We start from the raw sequence: 18,676 nt of genomic DNA on the forward strand, positions 1-18,676 counted from the left end.
TAAACCGACGCCACGTACTAATTGGTCATTCCCCGCAATGACTGCCACACCGACATCAGCCTGTACAAACCAAGCCGCAATTCTGCCACTGCAACGGGTAACGTGAGAACGGAGCCAGGCTTCACTGCTGAAATACCATGTATCTGTCATCTCCCACTCCTTTATGTGAGGACTGGGGATTCTGGGCCTGACCACGGTGTCCATAAGACCAGGCCTCATCGGGCATCACTCCACGCTTTTAGCCCCACACACCACAGGAGCTGGACACGGACGGTACAGCGACATGTACGCGGGGTGTGTGAATGCCACCTTACACTGGGTCCATATCTCCGCACTGTAGAGCCATATACCTGACATCAAGGGGCTAAACCTTCACACAGTAAGACGACAGCAAGGCAATCTGAAAGCTCAAACTGGTCCATTGTGCTCTGTAGCCGGCACCACATCAGCAGAGTTGCGTGTCCTGCAGCGGACCGAGCTAAGTAGCCGGACAGAGAGGGAATTAGCTCTTTTATGAGGGACTGATGATGTGTCTGGGGTGCTGGCAGAAGGAGCCATCCCTCATTTTAATGCTCACTGTGAGCAGTCAGGAACTTATCAGTGCCCTCCTGAAAGTACGAGATAAATCTGCAGCTCCCAGGTCTGGCAAAGTCCTTGTGTCACTCGCTGATTTGTGTTCTGCCAGCGCTGACTTACGTCTTTTTTAATGCGCTCTTTCACCATTCACTCCTTCATTAAGTTTTATCCTCTTTGGGTTTTTTTTTCTTTTTAAATGGAGAATACACGAAGGAGGCTGATTAGCTATAACTCTCAGCAAGCACGGGCCAGCACTCATTAATGGCTGCAGGAGAGCCAACACCGAGGGCAGTCACATGGGGAAATACAATCATCTGTAAGCCTCAATAATCACCAATAAACCAGCCCCAATACCAGTAATCCTCACACCAGGACACCGATACTGGGCTCGTATTCCAGGCAAGCGGACTGCTATATTCAGGCACGGAGGCAGCGGATAGGTCTCTGAGGGCAGTACGTAATGTAACCCCATTATGTACAGCACTGTGCAAAAAGCACAAGCCTCAGACACAGAAGACCTGGGTCACGTCTCCAAGACGTCTTGTACAACCTCCTGCCAAAATCCTCCATAACCAGTGTACAAGTGTAGAGAAGAAGGGACGGAAGTGACGGGCGGTCACCAGATACTGATGATGGAGGCGACGGGCGGTCACCGGATACTGATGATGGAGGCGACGGGCGGTCACCGGATACTGATGATGGAGGCGACGGGCGGTCACCGGATACTGATGATGGAGGCGACGGGCGGTCACCGGATACTGATGATGGAGGCGACGGGCGGTCACCGGATACTGATAATGGAGGCGACGGGCGGTCACCGGATACTGATGATGGAGGTGACGGGCAGTCACCAGATACTGATGATGGAGGTGACGGGCGGTCACCGGATACTGATGATGGAGGTGACGGGCGGTCACCAGATACTGATGATGGAGGCGACGGGCGGTCACCAGATACTGATGATGGAAGCGACAGGAATTGGCGGGATACTAATGATGGAGGCGACGGGCTATTACCGGATACAGATGATGGAGGCGAGGGGTGGTCATGGGATACAGATGATGCAGGTGATGGGCGGTCACCAGATTCTGATGATTTAGGAGACGGGCAGTCACCGGATAACAATGATGGAGGCGACGGGCAGTCACCAGATACTGATGACGGAGGCGACGGGCAGGCACCAAATACTGACGATGGAGGTGACGGGCAGTCACGGATACTGAATATGGAGGTGACAGGTGGTCACAGGATACGGATGATGAAGATGACGGGCGGTCACAAGATACTGGTGATGGAGGCGACGGGCGGCCACCACATACTGATGATGGAAGCGACGGCAAGTGACCGGATACTAATGATGGAGGCGACGGGCGGTTACCGGATACGGATGATGGAGGCGAGGGGTGGTCATGGGACACAGGTGATGGGCGGTCACCAGATTCTGATGATGGAGGTGACAGGCAGTCACCAGATACTAACTATGGAGGCAACAGGCGGTCACCAGATACTGATGATGAAGGCAACAGGCAGTCACCAGATACTGATGATGGAGGCGACAGGCAGTCATGGGATATGGATGATGAAGATAACAGGCGGTCACATGATACTGATGATGGAGGCGAGGGGCGATCACCAGACACTGATAATGGAGGCAACGGGCAGTCACTAGATACTGATGGAGGCAACGGGCAGTCATCAGATACTGATGATGGAAGCAAGGGGCAGTTACTAGATACTGATGCTGGAGGCGACGGGTGGTCCCTAGATACTGATGCTGGAGGCGACGGGTGGTCACAGGATACTGATAATTGAGTAGATGAGCGATCACCAGATACTGATGATGGAGGCGATGAGCAGTCACAGCATACTGATGCTGGAGGTGACGGGCGGTCACAGGATACTGATGGAATTTGCATTTTTCTTCTATCACTTTGCATTTTGTTAATTGAGGTTAATTATTTTTCTTGGAAACTGCACATTGTAGATTGAGACTCAGGGCAGCAAACCCATGAAGGCGCACATCTAGAGACAAGGCATAAAGAAACATACCAGAAAGTGTTTTCTACTTTAAAGTACATCCAATTTACTATCTTTACACCCCTCATGGAAAGCTTTCAGATGTCCCAGAGTTGCTGAGTACTTGGCTGGTTTCAGTTCACTCCCCGTCTAACTCATTAACAATCATGACAGTTGGCTTGAGGTCAGCGATCGTCCACATGGCCGCACTAAGCCTCCATTCCTCTCCTTCTTGGTCACATCACCTGGAGGCGTTTTGGCCACGTCATCTTTGACAGTCAAACTGGAGCCATCGGACCACATCCTATTTGAGGGCATCCTCAGCGCCTCATGATTAGCTGCCCCGGCGTGAGGTAGCCTCAGGGCGGCTAAGCAAAAGAAGTGCAGAAGATGCAGTCAGGTATGAGGTCGTCCACTGGGCTCCCATCTGGCAAACTGATATGCATCATCTCTACCCAGCACAGCATGGAACAATCAACCCTGCGTCTGCTGATTGCACGTCGTCCCAGGCGATGATCTGATGAAACTGCGGAGAGAATGCTGAGGGGGCATCGCCGTTGTCATCGGAGCAGTAGGGGGACTAGGAGGAACATAAGGTTTAACACATTCTGGCTTCTGTTTCTTTACTCCTTGTTCCATATGTGCACTCTTGTGCTTTTGCTGCCTTCAGTCTGAATCTACAATGTGCACAAAGAAAACCACTGCACAATAAGCTGTATGCAGACGCTGACCGCTACATATGTTATGCACAATCACAGTGGCAATGTCCAGGATTATTTCCAAGGTGTCTCTTGTACTGCAGCCAGTCATTACCATAGAAATAGCCGGCATGCTGCATGGTGCACGGTGATCCCACAGCGCATTCGTTCTCGTCACACTTCCCTTCAGCTGTCCTCCAGGACCACAATGGGAGATCCTTCATATAATAACACTAATCCAGAGCACCTCAACCTCCTCCCGCACCGCTCAGCGGCATCCATCACTGGTGAGCGGGCTGGAGACGAGAGCGGACGCTGTGTCCTAAGAACACACTACTGATAGCTTGTCATCCCCGATATTTATGCAGCTGTGATCTAGAAGAACGAGGCTCTGCAGATTATCATCTCTGCCAGAGCCATGAAGGTCACCTCTGCAGAAGACGCACAAGTCACAATGCACAAAGAGTCCCCAGAGAAGGCTAGGGGTCTTCCCTCCGGAGTTGACCACTCTGGGTCCGGGGAAGGGAAGCGCACTCCTGCTGGAGCTCTGATCTCCACGATGCAAGTGGAGGCACAGCTGCTTCTGTAGATCGGAGGGGGGCAGGAGCCCAGCATTTTGCCATCCAGACAGCTCCAGAGCATCTCTCGCAAGCTCTGAAACAAAGGGCATGCTCCTCACCTAGGAAACCAGCCACCTCAGACTGCAGAAGTAGCTGGTAACCTCGGCAACAAGTAGTGCAATAGAAAATTAAAAATCCCACTATTCATTAGAACAGAGAGGATTTTTAAAAAGATGAACATCACAAAGCTCCTTGTAATTAACAATTTATGGCTGTGATAAAACTTCCCATTATGACTAGGTGAGAAGTCACTGATATAATGGCCCTAAAATAGGCAGTGTAGCAGTGCGACATCGGTACTGAGACCAGCACGCAATCTACATAGACCGAGCACAAACAGTCTGGAGGAATCCCAGAGCAACAACCCCAGCGTCTGCAGGACAGGAGGAGAAAAGAGCAACAAAGCGTCATTATGGCCTGCGCCTCCATGGTAATGGCGAACCCTAGGAGCTAACTCAGGCCTTCATTCAGGTAATCAGCGTCTGCCCGCAGACATCAGACTAACACAAATGTACGCCCAAACTGCTGGACTAGAATATGCCCCAAAATCTCACTGATCCATGTGTGCGTCTCTTAGTCTGGAGGCAGCATCTTACGATCAAGAAGAACGCAGACACTGTGGCCTTTCTGATCACTGAGTGGCTAGCTCCACCTGGCCGACCCTGATCCATCGCATCTGTGCAGGGCAGGAGATGAAGCTGCAAGGAGCTGCATGACCGAGGAAAGAAGGACCTTTCAGGCCATGTGTACACCGCATGTGTATGTATAATAATAATAATTTTTATTTATATAGCGCCAACATATTCCGCAGCGCTTTACAAATTATAGAGGGGACTTGTACATACAATAGACATTACAGCATAACAGAAATACAGTTCAAAACAGATACCAAGAGGAGTGAGGGCCCTGCTCGTAAGCTTACAAACTATGAGGAAAAGGGGAGACACGAGAGGTGGATGGTAACAATTGCTATAGTTATTCGGACCAGCCATAGTGTAAGGCTTGGGTGTTCATGTAAAGCTGCATGAACCAGTTAATTAATTTTTTTTTTTTTTAATATAGGCCACACAGGGATCGTTAGGTTAATGCATTGAGGCGGTAGGCCAGTCTGAACAAATGAGTTTTTAGGGCACGCTTAAAACTGTGGGGATTGGGGATTAATCGTATTATCCTAGGTAGTGCATTCCATCTATGTATAGATGTGTAGCAGTGCTGAGCATGCAGTAGAGCTGTTGACGTGTGTGTGTGTGTGTGTGTGTGTGTGTGTGTGTGTGTGTGTGTGTGTGTGTGTGTGTGTGGCAGGGAGTGGACAGGAAGAGCGTGCTATATAAGGAGCAGCCATTAGGCTACGTTCAGACTAGCGTTGTGCTAGTGTGCGTCGCGTTAGCGTCGGGCGACGCAGCGGCGACGCACGCGTCATGCGCCCCTATGTTTAACATGGGGGACGCATGCGTTTTTGTTTGTTGCGTTTTGCGATGCGTGCGTCTTTTTTGCCGCTAGCGTCGGACCAAGAAAACGCAACAAGTTGCATTTTTCTTGCGTACGATTTTCGGCAAAAAACGACGCACGCGTCGCAAAACGCAGCGTTTTTGCGTGCGTTTTGCCGCGTTTTTCGGTGCGTTGCGTCGCCGACGCAGCGGCGCACAACGCTAGTCTGAACGTAGCCTTAGTGATTCTGACCTCCACCAGGAAAGCTTTCATTGGTAGGACTGTTCTTCTTTCCTGCCGTCTATACCAGGGTCATGTCTCATGGTCCATACTATCACTCATCACAATGGTGGGAGATAGAAATTCTAGGACGCACCGATCACGTGCCGCGACAATGAACATGCGGCAGAAAATCTGACAACCCGACCTGCGCTTCATCTAATAACATCTCCTCATGCTGGAGACAACAGGGGAGTGTCAGGAAGAATCAGTCAGCGACCCGCAAACCTGCTGAAAGTGTTCTTTATCTACACAGAAATGTGTAACTTGCCAATAAAAAGCGAACGCTAAGAAGCAATTTAATGCGCTCTTGACCTGTGTAGTGGGGCCGTGCCGGAGCGGCTGATTATTCTGCTGTTGGTGAATCTTTCCGGAGACATGCCTTGTAATTAAGATGTTATTTCCGAAGAGTGTCTCATGCTCCGCTCCAGTCGCTGGTGCTCGGTGTCACCTTGTGAAGTCACATTGGGTTTACTGTGCGCAACGTGAAGGGGGGACATGGGGTCGGGAGGAAATAATCAGGTAAAAGCATTGCAGATACAGACATGCGAACACCGCATCATTACTGCCCACCCTGATCACACAGCCCCCAATATCCTCCAAGTGTATATCCCAGATGTCCAGCAGTGCAACCTCCAACATCTGGACTAAAACTGCTATTGTAAGAACCAATAATAGTGCAGTTTTCATGTTTCTACAGCAATGACTAAAATGAAAGCAGATGTATAACTGGTTCCTGTAGGCATCAAGCAAGGTGTTCTCAGAACTATACCATCTGCATAGTCTATAGCAGACCTGCAGGCCACATCCAGCCGGCTCCCAAAAAAATAAGCGGATGGAAACAGTGACCCCCCCACACACCATGCAGACTGTCCCCATCCCATCGCCTCCTGTACTGACTTCTCCAAGAGGCAGAAACAGTGGAGTGCAATGGAGGAACAGCGGGGTCTCAGCATAGCAGGCACGATGTCCTTAGATCATGCATGCTGTGAGGAGCCTCAGTACATGCCACAAAAGGTGTGGGAGCCATCATACTATGTGTGGGAGAGCTGTGGGGGCCATCATACGATGCGTGAGAGAGCTGTGGAGGCCATCATACTATGCGTGGGAGAGCTGTAGAGGCCATCATACTATGTGTGGGGGAGATGTGGAGCCTTCATACTATGTGTGGGGGAGCTGTGGGGGCCATCATACTATGTGGAGAAGCTGTGGGGACCATCATACTATGTGGTGGGGCTGGGGGGGGGCCATCATACTATGCGTGGGAGAGCTATGGAGGCCATCATACTATGTGTGTGGGCCATCATACTATGTGTGGGAAAGCTGTGGAGGCCATCATACTATGTGTGGGGGAGCTGTGGAGGCCATCATACTATGCGTGGGAGAGCTGTGGAGGCCATCATACTATGTATGGTGGAGCTGTGGGGGCCATCATACTATGTGTGGGAGCGCTGTGGAGTCCATCATTCTATGTGTGGGGGCCATCATACTATGTGGGGAAGCTGTGGAGGCCATCATACTATGTGTGGGGGGCCTTCATACTATGTGTGGGGGAGCTGTGGGGCCTTCATACTATGTGTGGGGGGAGCTGTGGAGGCCATCATACTATGTGTGGGGGTCCTTCATACTATGTGTGGGGGAGCTGTGGAGGCCATCATACTATGTGTGGGGGGCCTTCATACTATGTGTGGGGGGAGCTGTGGGGGCCAGCATATTATGTGTGGGGAAACTGGGGAGACATCATACTATGTGTGGAGGAGCTGTGAGGGCCTTCATACTGTGTGTACGGGAGATGTGGGGGCCATCATATTATGTGTGGGGTAGCTGTGGGGTCCATTATACTATGTATGGGGGAGCTGTGGGGGGCCATTATACTATGTGTGGAGGAGATGTGAGGGCCTTCATACTGTGCGTAGGGGAGATGTGGGGCCATTATACTATGTGTGTGTGCCATTATATTGTGTGTGGGGGAGCTCTGGGGCCTTCATACTATGTGTACGAGAGCTGTGGGGCCATCATACTATGTGGGAGAGCTGTGGGGGCCTTCATATGTCTGGGAAAGCTGTGGTGGCCATCATACTATGTGTGGGGAAACTGTGGTGGCCATCATACTATATGTGGGGGAGCTGGGAGGGCCATTAAACTATGTATAGGGGAGCTGTGGGGGCCTTCAGACCATGTGTGGGGCCATCATACTATGTGTGGGGGAGCTCTGCAGGCCTTCATACTATCTGTACTGAGGATGCTAGGACATCACACCGTGTGTCTGAGGGGCTCTTAATACAGATAGCTCTAAACTAATTATAGATTCTTAAGGCTGAATAATAAACTTTATAGAAGCCAATTAACCCCTCTGTGACCTTAGACGTACTATCCCGTCGAGGTGCCCTGGGCTTATCTGACCCTGGACGGGATAGTACGTCATAGCCGATCGGCCGCGCTCACGGGGGGAGCGCGGCCGATCGCGGCCGGGTGTCAGCTGCTTATCGCAGCTGACATCCGGCACTATGTGCCAGGAGCGGTCACGGACCGCCCCCGGCACATTAACCCCTGGCACACCGCGATCAAAGATGATCGCGATGTGCCGGCGGTGCAGGGAAGCACCGCGCAGGGAGGGGGCTCCCTGCGGGCTTCCCTGAGCCCCCCGCAGCAACGCGATGTGATCGCGTTGCTGCGAGGGTCTCCTCACCTCCCTCCCTGCTCGAGCCCCGGATCCAAGATGGCCGCGGATCCGGGTCCTGCAGGGAGGGAGGTGGCTTCACAGAGCCTGCTCAGAGCAGGCACTGTGAAGCAGCCTGCACTCCTATCAGATCAGTGATCTGACAGAGTGCTGTGCAAACTGTCAGATCACTGATCTGTGATGTCCCCCCCTGGGACAAAGTAAAAAAGTAAAAAAAAAATTTTCCAAATGTGTAAAAAAAATAAAAAAAAATATTCCAAAATAATGAAAAAAAAAAAAAAATATTATTCCCATAAATACATTTCTTCATCTAAATAAAAAAAACAAAACAATAAAAGTACACATATTTAGTATCGCCGCGTCCGTAACGACCCGACCTATAAAACTGTCCCACTAGTTAACCCCTTCAGTAAACACCGTAAGAAAAAAAAAAAAAAAAAACGAGGCAAAAAACAACGCTTTATTATCATACCGCCGAACAAAAAGTGGAATAACACGCGATCAAAAGGACAGATATAAATAACCATGGTACCGCTGAAAGCGTCATATTGTCCCGCAAAAAAAGAGCCGCCATACAGCATCATCAGCAAAAAAATAAAAAAGTTATAGTCCTGAGAATAAAGCGATGCAAAAATAATTATTTTTTCTGTAAAATAGTTTTTATCGTATAAAAGCACCAAACCATAAAAAAATGATATAAATGAGGTATCACTGTAATCGTACTGACCCGAAGAATAAAACTGCTTTATCAATTTTACCAAACGCGGAACGGTATAAACGCCTCCCCCAATAGAAATTCATGAATAGCTGGCTTTTGGTCATTCTTCCTCACAAAAATCGGAATAAAAAGCGATAAAAAAATGTCACGTGCCCAAAAATGTTTTCAATAAAAACGTCAACTCGTCCCGCAAAAAACAAGACCTCACATGACTCTGTGGACCAAAATATGGAAAAATTATAGCTCTCAAAATGTGGTATTGCAAAAAATATTTTTTGCAATAAAAAGGGTCTTTCAGTGTGTGACGGCTGCCAATCATAAAAATCCGCTAAAAAACTCGCTATAAAAGTAAATCAAACCCCCCTTCATCACCCCCTTAGTTAGGGAAAAATAAAAAAAAATGTATTTATTTCCATTTTCCCATTAGGGCTAGGGTTAGGGCTAGGGTTAGGGCTAGGGTTAGGGATAGGGTTAGGGCTAGGGTTAGAGCTAGGGTTAGGGCTAGGGCTAGGGTTAGGGCTAGGGCTAGGGTTAGGGCTAGGGTTAGGGCTAGGGCTAGGGTTAGGGCTAAAGTTAGGGTTAGGGTTTAGATTACATTTACAGTTGGGAATAGGGTTGGGATTAGGGTTAGGGGTGTGTCAGGGTTAGAGGTGTGGTTAGGGTTACCGTTGGAATTAGGGTTAGGGGTGTGTTTAGATTAGGGTTTCAGTTATAATTGGGGGGTTTCCACTGTTTCGGCACATCAGGGGCTCTCCAAACACGACATGGCGTCCGATCTCAATTCCAGCCAATTCTGCGTTGAAAAAGTAAAACAGTGCTCCTTCCCTTCCGAGCTCTCCTGTGTGCCCAAACAGGGGTTTACCCTCACATATGGGGTATCAGCGTACTCAGGACAAATTGGACAACAACTTTTGTGGACCAATTTCTCCTGTTACCCTTGGGAAAATACAAAACTGGGGGCTAAAAAATAAATTTTTGTGGGAAAACAAAAATATTTTTTATTTTCACGGCTCTGCGTTATAAACTGTAGTGAAACACTTGGCGGTTCAAAGTTCTCACAACACATCTAGATAAGTTCATTGAGGGGTCTAGTTTCCAATATGGGGTCACTTGTGGGGGGTTTCTACTGTTTAGGTACATTAGGGGCTCTGCAAACGCAATGTGACGCCTGCAGACCAATCCATCTAAGTCTGCATTCCAAATGATGCTCCTTCCCTTCCGAGCCCTCCCATGCGCCCAAACGGTGGTTCCCCCCCACATATCGGGTATCAGCGTACTCAGGACAAATTGGACAACAACATTTAGGGTCCAATTTCTCCTGCTAACCTTGGAAAAATACAAAACTGGGGGCTAAAATATAATTTTTGTGGAAAAAAAAATATTTTTTATTTGCATGGCTCTGCGTTATAAACTGTAGTGAAATACTTGGGGGTTCAAAGCTCTCACAACACATCAAGATGAGTTCCTTAGGGGGTCTACTTTCCAAAATGGTGTCACTTGTGGGGGGTTTCTACTGTTTAGGTACATTAGGGGCTCTGCAAACGCAATGTGACGCCTGCAGACCATTCCATCTAAGTCTGCATTCCAAATGGCGCTCCTTCCCTTCCGAACCCTCCCATGCGCCCAAACGGTGGTTCCCCCCCACATATGGGGTATCAGCGTACTCAGGACAAATTGGACAACAACTTTTGGGGTCCAATTTCTCCTGTTACCCTAGGGAAAATACAAAACTGGGGGCTAAAAATAATTTTTGTGGGAAAAAAATTTTGTTTTATTTTTATGGCTCTGCATTATAAACTTCTGTGAAGCCCTTGGTGGGTCAAAGTGCTCACCACACATCCAGATAAGTTCCTTAGGGGGTCTACTTTCCAAAATGGTGTCACTTGTGGGGGGTTTCAATGTTTAGGCACATCAGTGGCTCTCCAAACGCAACATGGCGTCCCATCTCAATTCCTGTCAATTTTGCATTGAAAAGTCAAACGGCGCTCCTTCCCTTCCGAGCTCTCCCATGCGCCCAAACAGTGGTTTACTGCCACATATGGGGTATCAGCGTACTCGGGACAAATTGGACAACAACTTTTGAGGTCCAATTTCTTCTCTTACCCTTGGAAAAATAAAAAATTGGGGGCAAAAATATAATTTTTGTGAAAAAATATGATTTTTTATTTTTACGGTTCTGCATTATAAACTTCTGTGAAGCACTTGGTGGGTCAAAGTGCTCACCACACCTCTAGATAAGTTCCTTAGGGGGTTTACTTTCCAAAATGGTGTCACTTGTGGGGGGTTTCAATGTTTAGGCACATCAGTGGCTCTCCAAACGCAACATGGCGTCCCATCTCAATTTCTGTCAATTTTGCATTGAAAAGTCAAACTGCGCTCCTTCCCTTCCGAGCTCTCCCATGCGCCCAAACAGTGGTTTACTGCCACATATGGGGTATCAGCGTACTCAGGACAAATTGGACAACAACTTTTTGGGTCCAATTTCTCCTGTTACCCTTGGTAAAATAAAACAAATTGGAGCTGAAGTAAATTTTTTGTGTAAAAAAGTTAAATGTTCATTTTTATTTAAACATTCCAAAAATTCATATTAAACACCTGAAGGGTTAATAAACTTCTTGAATGTGGTTTTGAGCACCTTGAGGGGTGCAGTTTTTAGAATGGTGTCACACTTGGGCATTTTCTATCATATAGACCCCTCAAAATGACTTCAAATGAGACGTGGTCCCTAAAAAAAAATGGTGTTGTAAAAATGAGAAATTGCTGGTCAACTTTTAACCCTTATAACTCCCTAACAAAAAAAAAAATTGGTTCCAAAATTATGCTGATGTAAAGGAGACATGTGGGAAATGTTACTTATTAAGTATTTTGTGTGACATATCTCTGTGATTTAATTGCATAAATATTCAAAGTTTGAAAATTGCGAAATTTTCAAAATTTTCGCCAAATTTCCGTTTTTTTCACAAATAAACGCAGGTACTATCAAAGAAATTTTACCACTATCATGAAGTACAATATGTCACGAGAAAACAATGTCAGAATCACCAGGATCCGTTGAAGCGTTTCGGAGTTATAACCTCATAAAGGGACAGTGGTCAGAATTGTAAAAATTGGCCTGGTCATTAACGTGCAAACCACCCTTGGGGGTAAAGGGGTTAAAGGGACTCCATCTCTAGGTTTTTGCTCCCTATCAAAGCAGCAAAATGTCAGGGCAGAGACCCTGATTTCAGTGATGTCTCACTTACTGGGCTGCTTCCTGCAGATTTATCAGTGCTCTAATTGCTGTGCTTTGTATAACCCCCGCCCACACCTCTGATTGGCAGTTGTGTGCACTGTGCATAGTCACAAAGCTGCCAACCAGTGGTGGGGTGGGGTTATACAGACCTCATTCTGCTCAATATTAAGCAAGAAAAATTAATATAAAATAATGATAATATTGAGCAAAATGAAGTTCAACATGTTGGTTTAGCCGAAAACCAGAATATCAGCCTCCCGTGCGCCCCATGCCCCCTCCACGATCTAGAAGGCTTCACAGTCTGAGCAGAGGCAGCGGTGGACACTTTTCAGTGAACCATCTTATTCAAGACATCCCGAATATTTATGTGTATGGTCCAGAGAACGTTCCATGTATGTCTGCGTAGAGAGTCACTGCAGGACTGCCCACTGGACTCACACAAATGCCAGGGGTCTCACAGAACATGATGGGTTATACTGAATCCTACCACTAACCTGGACATCTGCTGGGCATCTCCTCCCCCACCGATCGGCTGCATGTACAGATCGTGGAAGGAGAGGACTCCGCGAGCATCAGACGCCAGAGACAACTATCACTGGCATCAATTCTACCATGTGAGACTGATCGGAAAGCAAAGGTGCAGCTCCACGAAACCGAGAAGAGGTCACCACTGGTCCCAGCATTGCGTCAATGCACAGAATACATAGCTGGTCGTGTGCACCCGACACTGGGGCAACACCTGCATGCACTGCATAGTCGGTGCTATTAATTACTAGATGGTGGCCCGATTCTAACGCATCGGGTATTCTAGAATATGCATGTCCACGTAGTATATTGCCCAGCCACGTAGTATATTGCCCAGCCACGTAGTATATTGCCCAGTCACGTAGTATATTGCCCAGCCACGTAGTATATTGCCCAGTAACGTAGTATATTGCCCAGCCATGTAGTATATTGCCCAGCTACGTAGTATATTGCCCAGTGACGTAGTATATTGCCCAGCCACGTAGTATATTGCCCAGCCACGTAGTATATTGCCCAGCCACGTAGTATATTGCACAGCCCATGCAGTATAAAGCACAGCCCATGTAGTACATTGCACAGCCCATGTAGTATATTGCCCAGCCACGTAGTATATTGCACAGCCCACGTAGTATAAAGCACAGCCCATGTAGTATATAGCACAGCCCACGTAGTATATTACCCAGCCATGTAGTATATTGCCCAGTCACGTAGTATATTGCACAGCCCATGCAGTATAAAGCACAGCCCATGTAGTACATTGTACAGCCCATGTAGTATATAGCACAGACCATGTAGTATATAGCACAGCCCATGTAGTATATAGCACAGCCCATGTAGTATATAGCACAGCCCACGTAGTATATTGCCCAGCCATGTAGTATATTGCCCAGCCATGTAGTATATTGCACAGCGGGCATCATATCCCTATTAAAAAAAAAAAAAAAAGAATTAAAATAAAAAAATAGTTATATACTCACCTTCCGGAGCCCCCGGATCCAAGCGAAGCGGTTACCGACGCTGAGTCCTTGCGCGCTCCGGCCTGAAGAGTGCATTGCGGTCTCGCGAGAGGACGTAGCGGTCTCGCGAGACCGCTACGTCATCTCGCGAGATCGCAGCATGGACCGGTTACCGGAGCGTCGCGAGTGGGAAAGGCCTGTTGTGGATCCGAGGGGCCGACGGACGGTGAGTATATAACGATTTTTTATTTTTTTAATTATTTTTAACATTAGATCTTTTTACTATTGATGCTGCATAGGTGGCATCAATAGTAAAACGTTGTTCACACAGGGTTAATAGCAGCGTTAACCGAGTGCGTTACACCGCAGCATAGCGCGGTCAGTTAATGCTGCCATTAACCCTGTGTGAGCGCTGACTGGATGGGAGTATGGAGTGGGCACTGACTGCGGGGAGGAAGGAGCGGCCATGTTGCCGCCGGACTATGCCCGTCGCTGATTGGTTGCGGCAAAACAGCCACGACCAGTCAGCGACTTGGATTTCCATGATAGACAGAGGCCGCGACCAATGAATATCCGTGACAGACAGAAGAACAGACAGACAGTTAGACGGAAGTGACCCTTAGACAATTATATAGTAGATCAGTCTGCAGTGCTCTGCTCTAAAGTGTACAGCCAAATATCCCTCCACAGAACAGTGCTCTGCAGCGACCCAATATCCATCTGCAGCATAGCGCTCTGCAACAACCTAATATCCATTTACAGCACAGCGCTCTGCAACGACCTAATATCCCTCCACAGCCCAGCGCTCTGCAACAACCTAATATCCATCCACAGCACAGCGCTCTGCAACGACCTAATATCCATCCACAGCACAGCGCTCTGCAACATCCTAATATCCATCCACAGCACAGCGCTCTGCAACGACCTAATATCCCTCCGCATCACAGCGCTCTGCAACGACCTAATATCCCTCCGCAGCACAGCGCACTGCAACAACCTAATAATCCATCCACAGCACAGCGCTCTGCAACGACCCAATATCCCTCCGCAGCACAGCTCTCTGCAACAATCTAATATCCATCCACAGCACAGCGCTCTGCAACGACCTAATATCCCTCCGCAGCACAGTGCTCTGCAACAACCTAATATCCATCCACAGCACAGCGCTCTCCAACGACCTAACATCCCTCAAACGTGCAGCTCTCTGCAAAGACCCAATATCCATCTGCAGCAGAGCGCTCTGCAACTACCTAATATCCCTCCACAACGACGTAATATCACTCCACAGCACAGCTCTCTGCAACAACCTAATATCCTTCCGAAGTGCAGCGCTCTGCAATGACCCAATACCCATCAGCAGCACAGTGCTCTGCAACAACCTAATATCCTTCCGAAGCACAGCGCTCTGCATTGACCTAATACCCATCTGCAGCACAGCGTACTGCAACAACCTAATATCCTTCCGAAGCACAGTGCTCTGCAACAACCTAATATCCCTCCACAGCCCAGCGCTCCGCAACGACCTAATACCCATCTGCAGCACAGCGTTCTGCAACAACCTAATATCCTCCAGAAGCACAGTGCTCTGCAACGACCTAATATCCATCTGCAGGACAGTGCTCTGCAACAACCTAATATCCCTCCATGGCAAAATGCGTAGATCCAAGGAGGAATTCACATGATTGACTGATAACTAGTGATGAGCGAGTCTACTCTTTGCTCGGGTTTTCCTGAGCACACTTGGGGGTCCTCCGAGTATTTATGAGTGCTTGGAGATTTAGTTTGCATCACAGCAGCTGAATGAGTTACAGCTACTAGCCAGCTTGATTACATGTGGGGATTCCCTAGCAACCAGGCAACCCCCACATGTACTCAGCCTGGCTAGTAGATGTAAATCATTCAGCTGCCGTGATGAAAACTAAATCTCCGAGCAGCCATAAATACTTGGAAGACACCCGAGCGTGCTCAGGGGAAAACCCCAGCAACGAGTACCCTTGCTCATCACTACTGATAACACAATCCCAAGAACTTGTAGTCTGAGAGGAAATGTGCTGCTGAACAGAATGCATTTGCAATGAGCTGCAGACACAACAAAACTCCTCTCTCCCTGGAGTAGCACTTGAACAATTTCATACTTTTCTATGGGAAAATATACCGGTAAGTGTTTTCTAGCAAATCGTTATCCGGATTGGGCCGGACAAGTGCTCACGTCTTGTGTAGGAGCCGCAGGGCTTGGACTGACTACATCACACATACGAGGCCGTAAGCTCAGCCTGGAGACCAGAGATCAGACAAGGCATTGTGGCAAGTGCACAGACTGATATACGTCCATCTAGGCCGGCCTCATGCTGTATCCTCGGAGCCTACTCACTAGTTACACGCGCCCGTACACCTTTATAGTAGAGGGGGAATATACCGACATTTTGTTACAAGACCATCTGAATCTGCAGGAGAGAGAAGCAACATCACTCACATGTACCAAGCTTTACAACAAGAGCAACGTACCATAGATCCTGGAGAAGAGCGGTTCTTTCTCGTTGTCGTGGTAGCCAAGGTTGTGGTGGTCTCCATGATGGTTGTGGATAATTCAGGAGGCATGGAAGTGGTAGGCGTCGTGCCAAGGATGGATGGCACCTCTCCCACCAGCCTCACACTTCCACTGATGTTGATATGGGGGTTGTGTTCGGCAGCCATATTGAGAACCTTCAGGCCGTTATAGTAGATACCTGATAGCTGCCCCTGGAATGGCCGCCCCCTGTCCTTTCCGCCGACGGCTATCTGTGCTTGCGTATTGAAGATAGTCAGGGGTCGCCCTATAGAGACACAGTAAATAAATGTCACAATCTCAAAGCCACAGTAACACCAAAAATATCGAACCTTCTCCATGATAACAGACAATGGACAATGATGGTGGAGCACGGAGATCGGCTGTTGGTCACATCAATGACGAGTAGATAAGAGGCACAGAGCAGCCCCGGGCCCACCTGGCGCAGGGGTCTACACGTCCCCGCCACGTTTATCTGGTAGCTTCTTCTCTGGTGTCGGAAGGAAGGAATTTTGCAATTCAAGTTATAAGTTAGAGGCTGAACCTTAGCGCGGAGGCCGCACGTCACTGACAAATATCTGGATACTTCACTGTCAGGACAGACATGGCGGCAGTCAGCTGAATTATCGAACCCCCTAACCAGGCCAGTGACTTTAGTGCCCCTGATTATGTGCAGAATCTGTAGCCATTTCTTCTGTCCCTGGGTCTATAGCACTGATAAGAGGCGGCCGGGATTCATTAACAGATTGTGAATCACACAGACACCAATCAATAGCTCCCATTGACCTCGTGTCCCGGCTCCTCCACACACTAACGCTTGGATCTCATTTCGTGCCTTCCCTTCTTACTATTAATGTTAAGTATTTTGGACGTGTGGAAAGAAATAGAAAAGAAAAGGAATCGGCAAAGTATAAGGGGATCAAAAGACAGCAGAAAACGCCAGTGGAGCAGGTAGATCATTCACACTGAGGCCTGCTGGATGTAGGGAAAACTACAGCTTTACTGGAGAGTACAACCCTCAGAGACTCGTTCACACTGAACACAACATGCTGCTTTCTAAGTGCATTTATCAACCATTGGTGGGATGTCCCACAGATCTGAGTCTCCGTGGTGCATACATCATAGCAGATAATCCCGCAGCCTCCTAGGGATCTCCAGACGCTTTTCACCCTAAGGACAGAGAAGGTTATTGGTACCTTTTGCAACGCCAGTTCCAACTCTCTTGAACTCAGGATTCAGAAGTCTTGTGCCATCTTCCATTCCTGAGATACTGAGCCCTGGAAAACAGGGACCCCGATGTGGATAAAAAAAAAAAAAAAAAAAAAAAAACTCTGCCGGCAGTTTCCAGCGAAACCTCAGCAAAATATGAAAAAATAATCAGCCATCCTCCTACCACGTGCAACATCAGGAGCAATGCAGAGGATCGGTCAGCAAATGCCGCTGGGAATGCAGTGTGATGGGAGTACTGCCGTCCTGATGTGGAGTGCTAGATCGTGATCTTCAGACACAGGAGCCGCCATGGCTGAGGGCAGTGGCGACTGCCACACACGGTGAGCCACTTACCATCATGCCATTAATCACAGTTTCACAGCTGGACATTTGTGTCTTTTCTACAGATCAGGGTCAATTACAGACCAGGCGTGGCGATAATGCAGAAAAATAGCGGCTTCAGACTAGAAAATAGAAAGGCCTCAGATATAGCCTGCTCGAATGGTGGCAGGACCGCCACACACCACAGGCAACATCCATTGCCAGCCATTTCTACCCGTAAGTGGGAGGAGGACAAGACTCTTACATGTGGATAGTGGGTGACATCAGGCAATGAGCTCCTCGGGGAAGATGGAGAGCAGGAGGTATGATGGGAGACTGGGCAAGAACTGGCTTTAACATCACGCACTCAGGGTCACAATTCCCACTATCTTCCTATTATGGACTATTTTTCCATCATTTTATGACCTGGATTAAAGAACTAGCAGTAAACTGTGACTCTGAGGATAAGGTAAAGTCAGAGCCAGGTCTCTCCTCTGCAAGCTCATGCAAGTTCCTCTGCAAGCTCATGGGTTGGAAAGACAGGAAAAAAAGGCGTCAGAAGTCCTGGGTTACAGGTCACTGCCCTGACCGGACAAGTACAGGGATATTGCAGCTTTATATCAGGTCCACCCTATAAATTCATCCTCAGCTGACCCTGGTCCTGACCCTCACTGACGTCCGGCTGCCCTGTCATTCAGAATTGTGGACCTAACTGGAGACAAAGGACAATGTGGGACAAGATCACACAACGCCTCTTACTACTGTCTTTTCAGAAAATATTTCCTTACATTATTAGGAAGGTGCAGGTGATGAATGATCCAGTGCTCAGAGATCTCATGCATCAACCACCAGAAAACAGCAGCAGATCAATGG

General features: G+C 48.2%; 1 protein-coding gene across 5 annotated transcripts in view; it reads right to left on the reverse strand.

Moving 5' to 3' along the window:
• Positions 1-18,676, reverse strand: part of NRXN3 (neurexin 3) — a 555,345-nt gene that overhangs the window by 21,444 nt on the left and 515,225 nt on the right. For all 5 annotated transcript variants that reach the window (XR_011314845.1, XR_011314844.1, XM_069735758.1 and 2 more), the window contains 2 exons: positions 17,470-17,550; positions 16,234-16,541 (listed from right to left, as the gene is read on the reverse strand). Coding sequence is in view for 3 of the 5 variants with exons in the window: in XM_069735758.1 (XP_069591859.1) it covers positions 16,234-16,541; positions 17,470-17,550 (389 nt within the window). In the remaining 2 variants the exon portion in view is untranslated. The remainder of the gene's footprint in view (positions 1-16,233; positions 16,542-17,469; positions 17,551-18,676) is intronic.

Source organism: Ranitomeya imitator, chromosome 1, assembly GCF_032444005.1.
Source record: "Ranitomeya imitator isolate aRanImi1 chromosome 1, aRanImi1.pri, whole genome shotgun sequence".
Taxonomy (NCBI): Eukaryota; Metazoa; Chordata; class Amphibia; order Anura; family Dendrobatidae; genus Ranitomeya; species Ranitomeya imitator.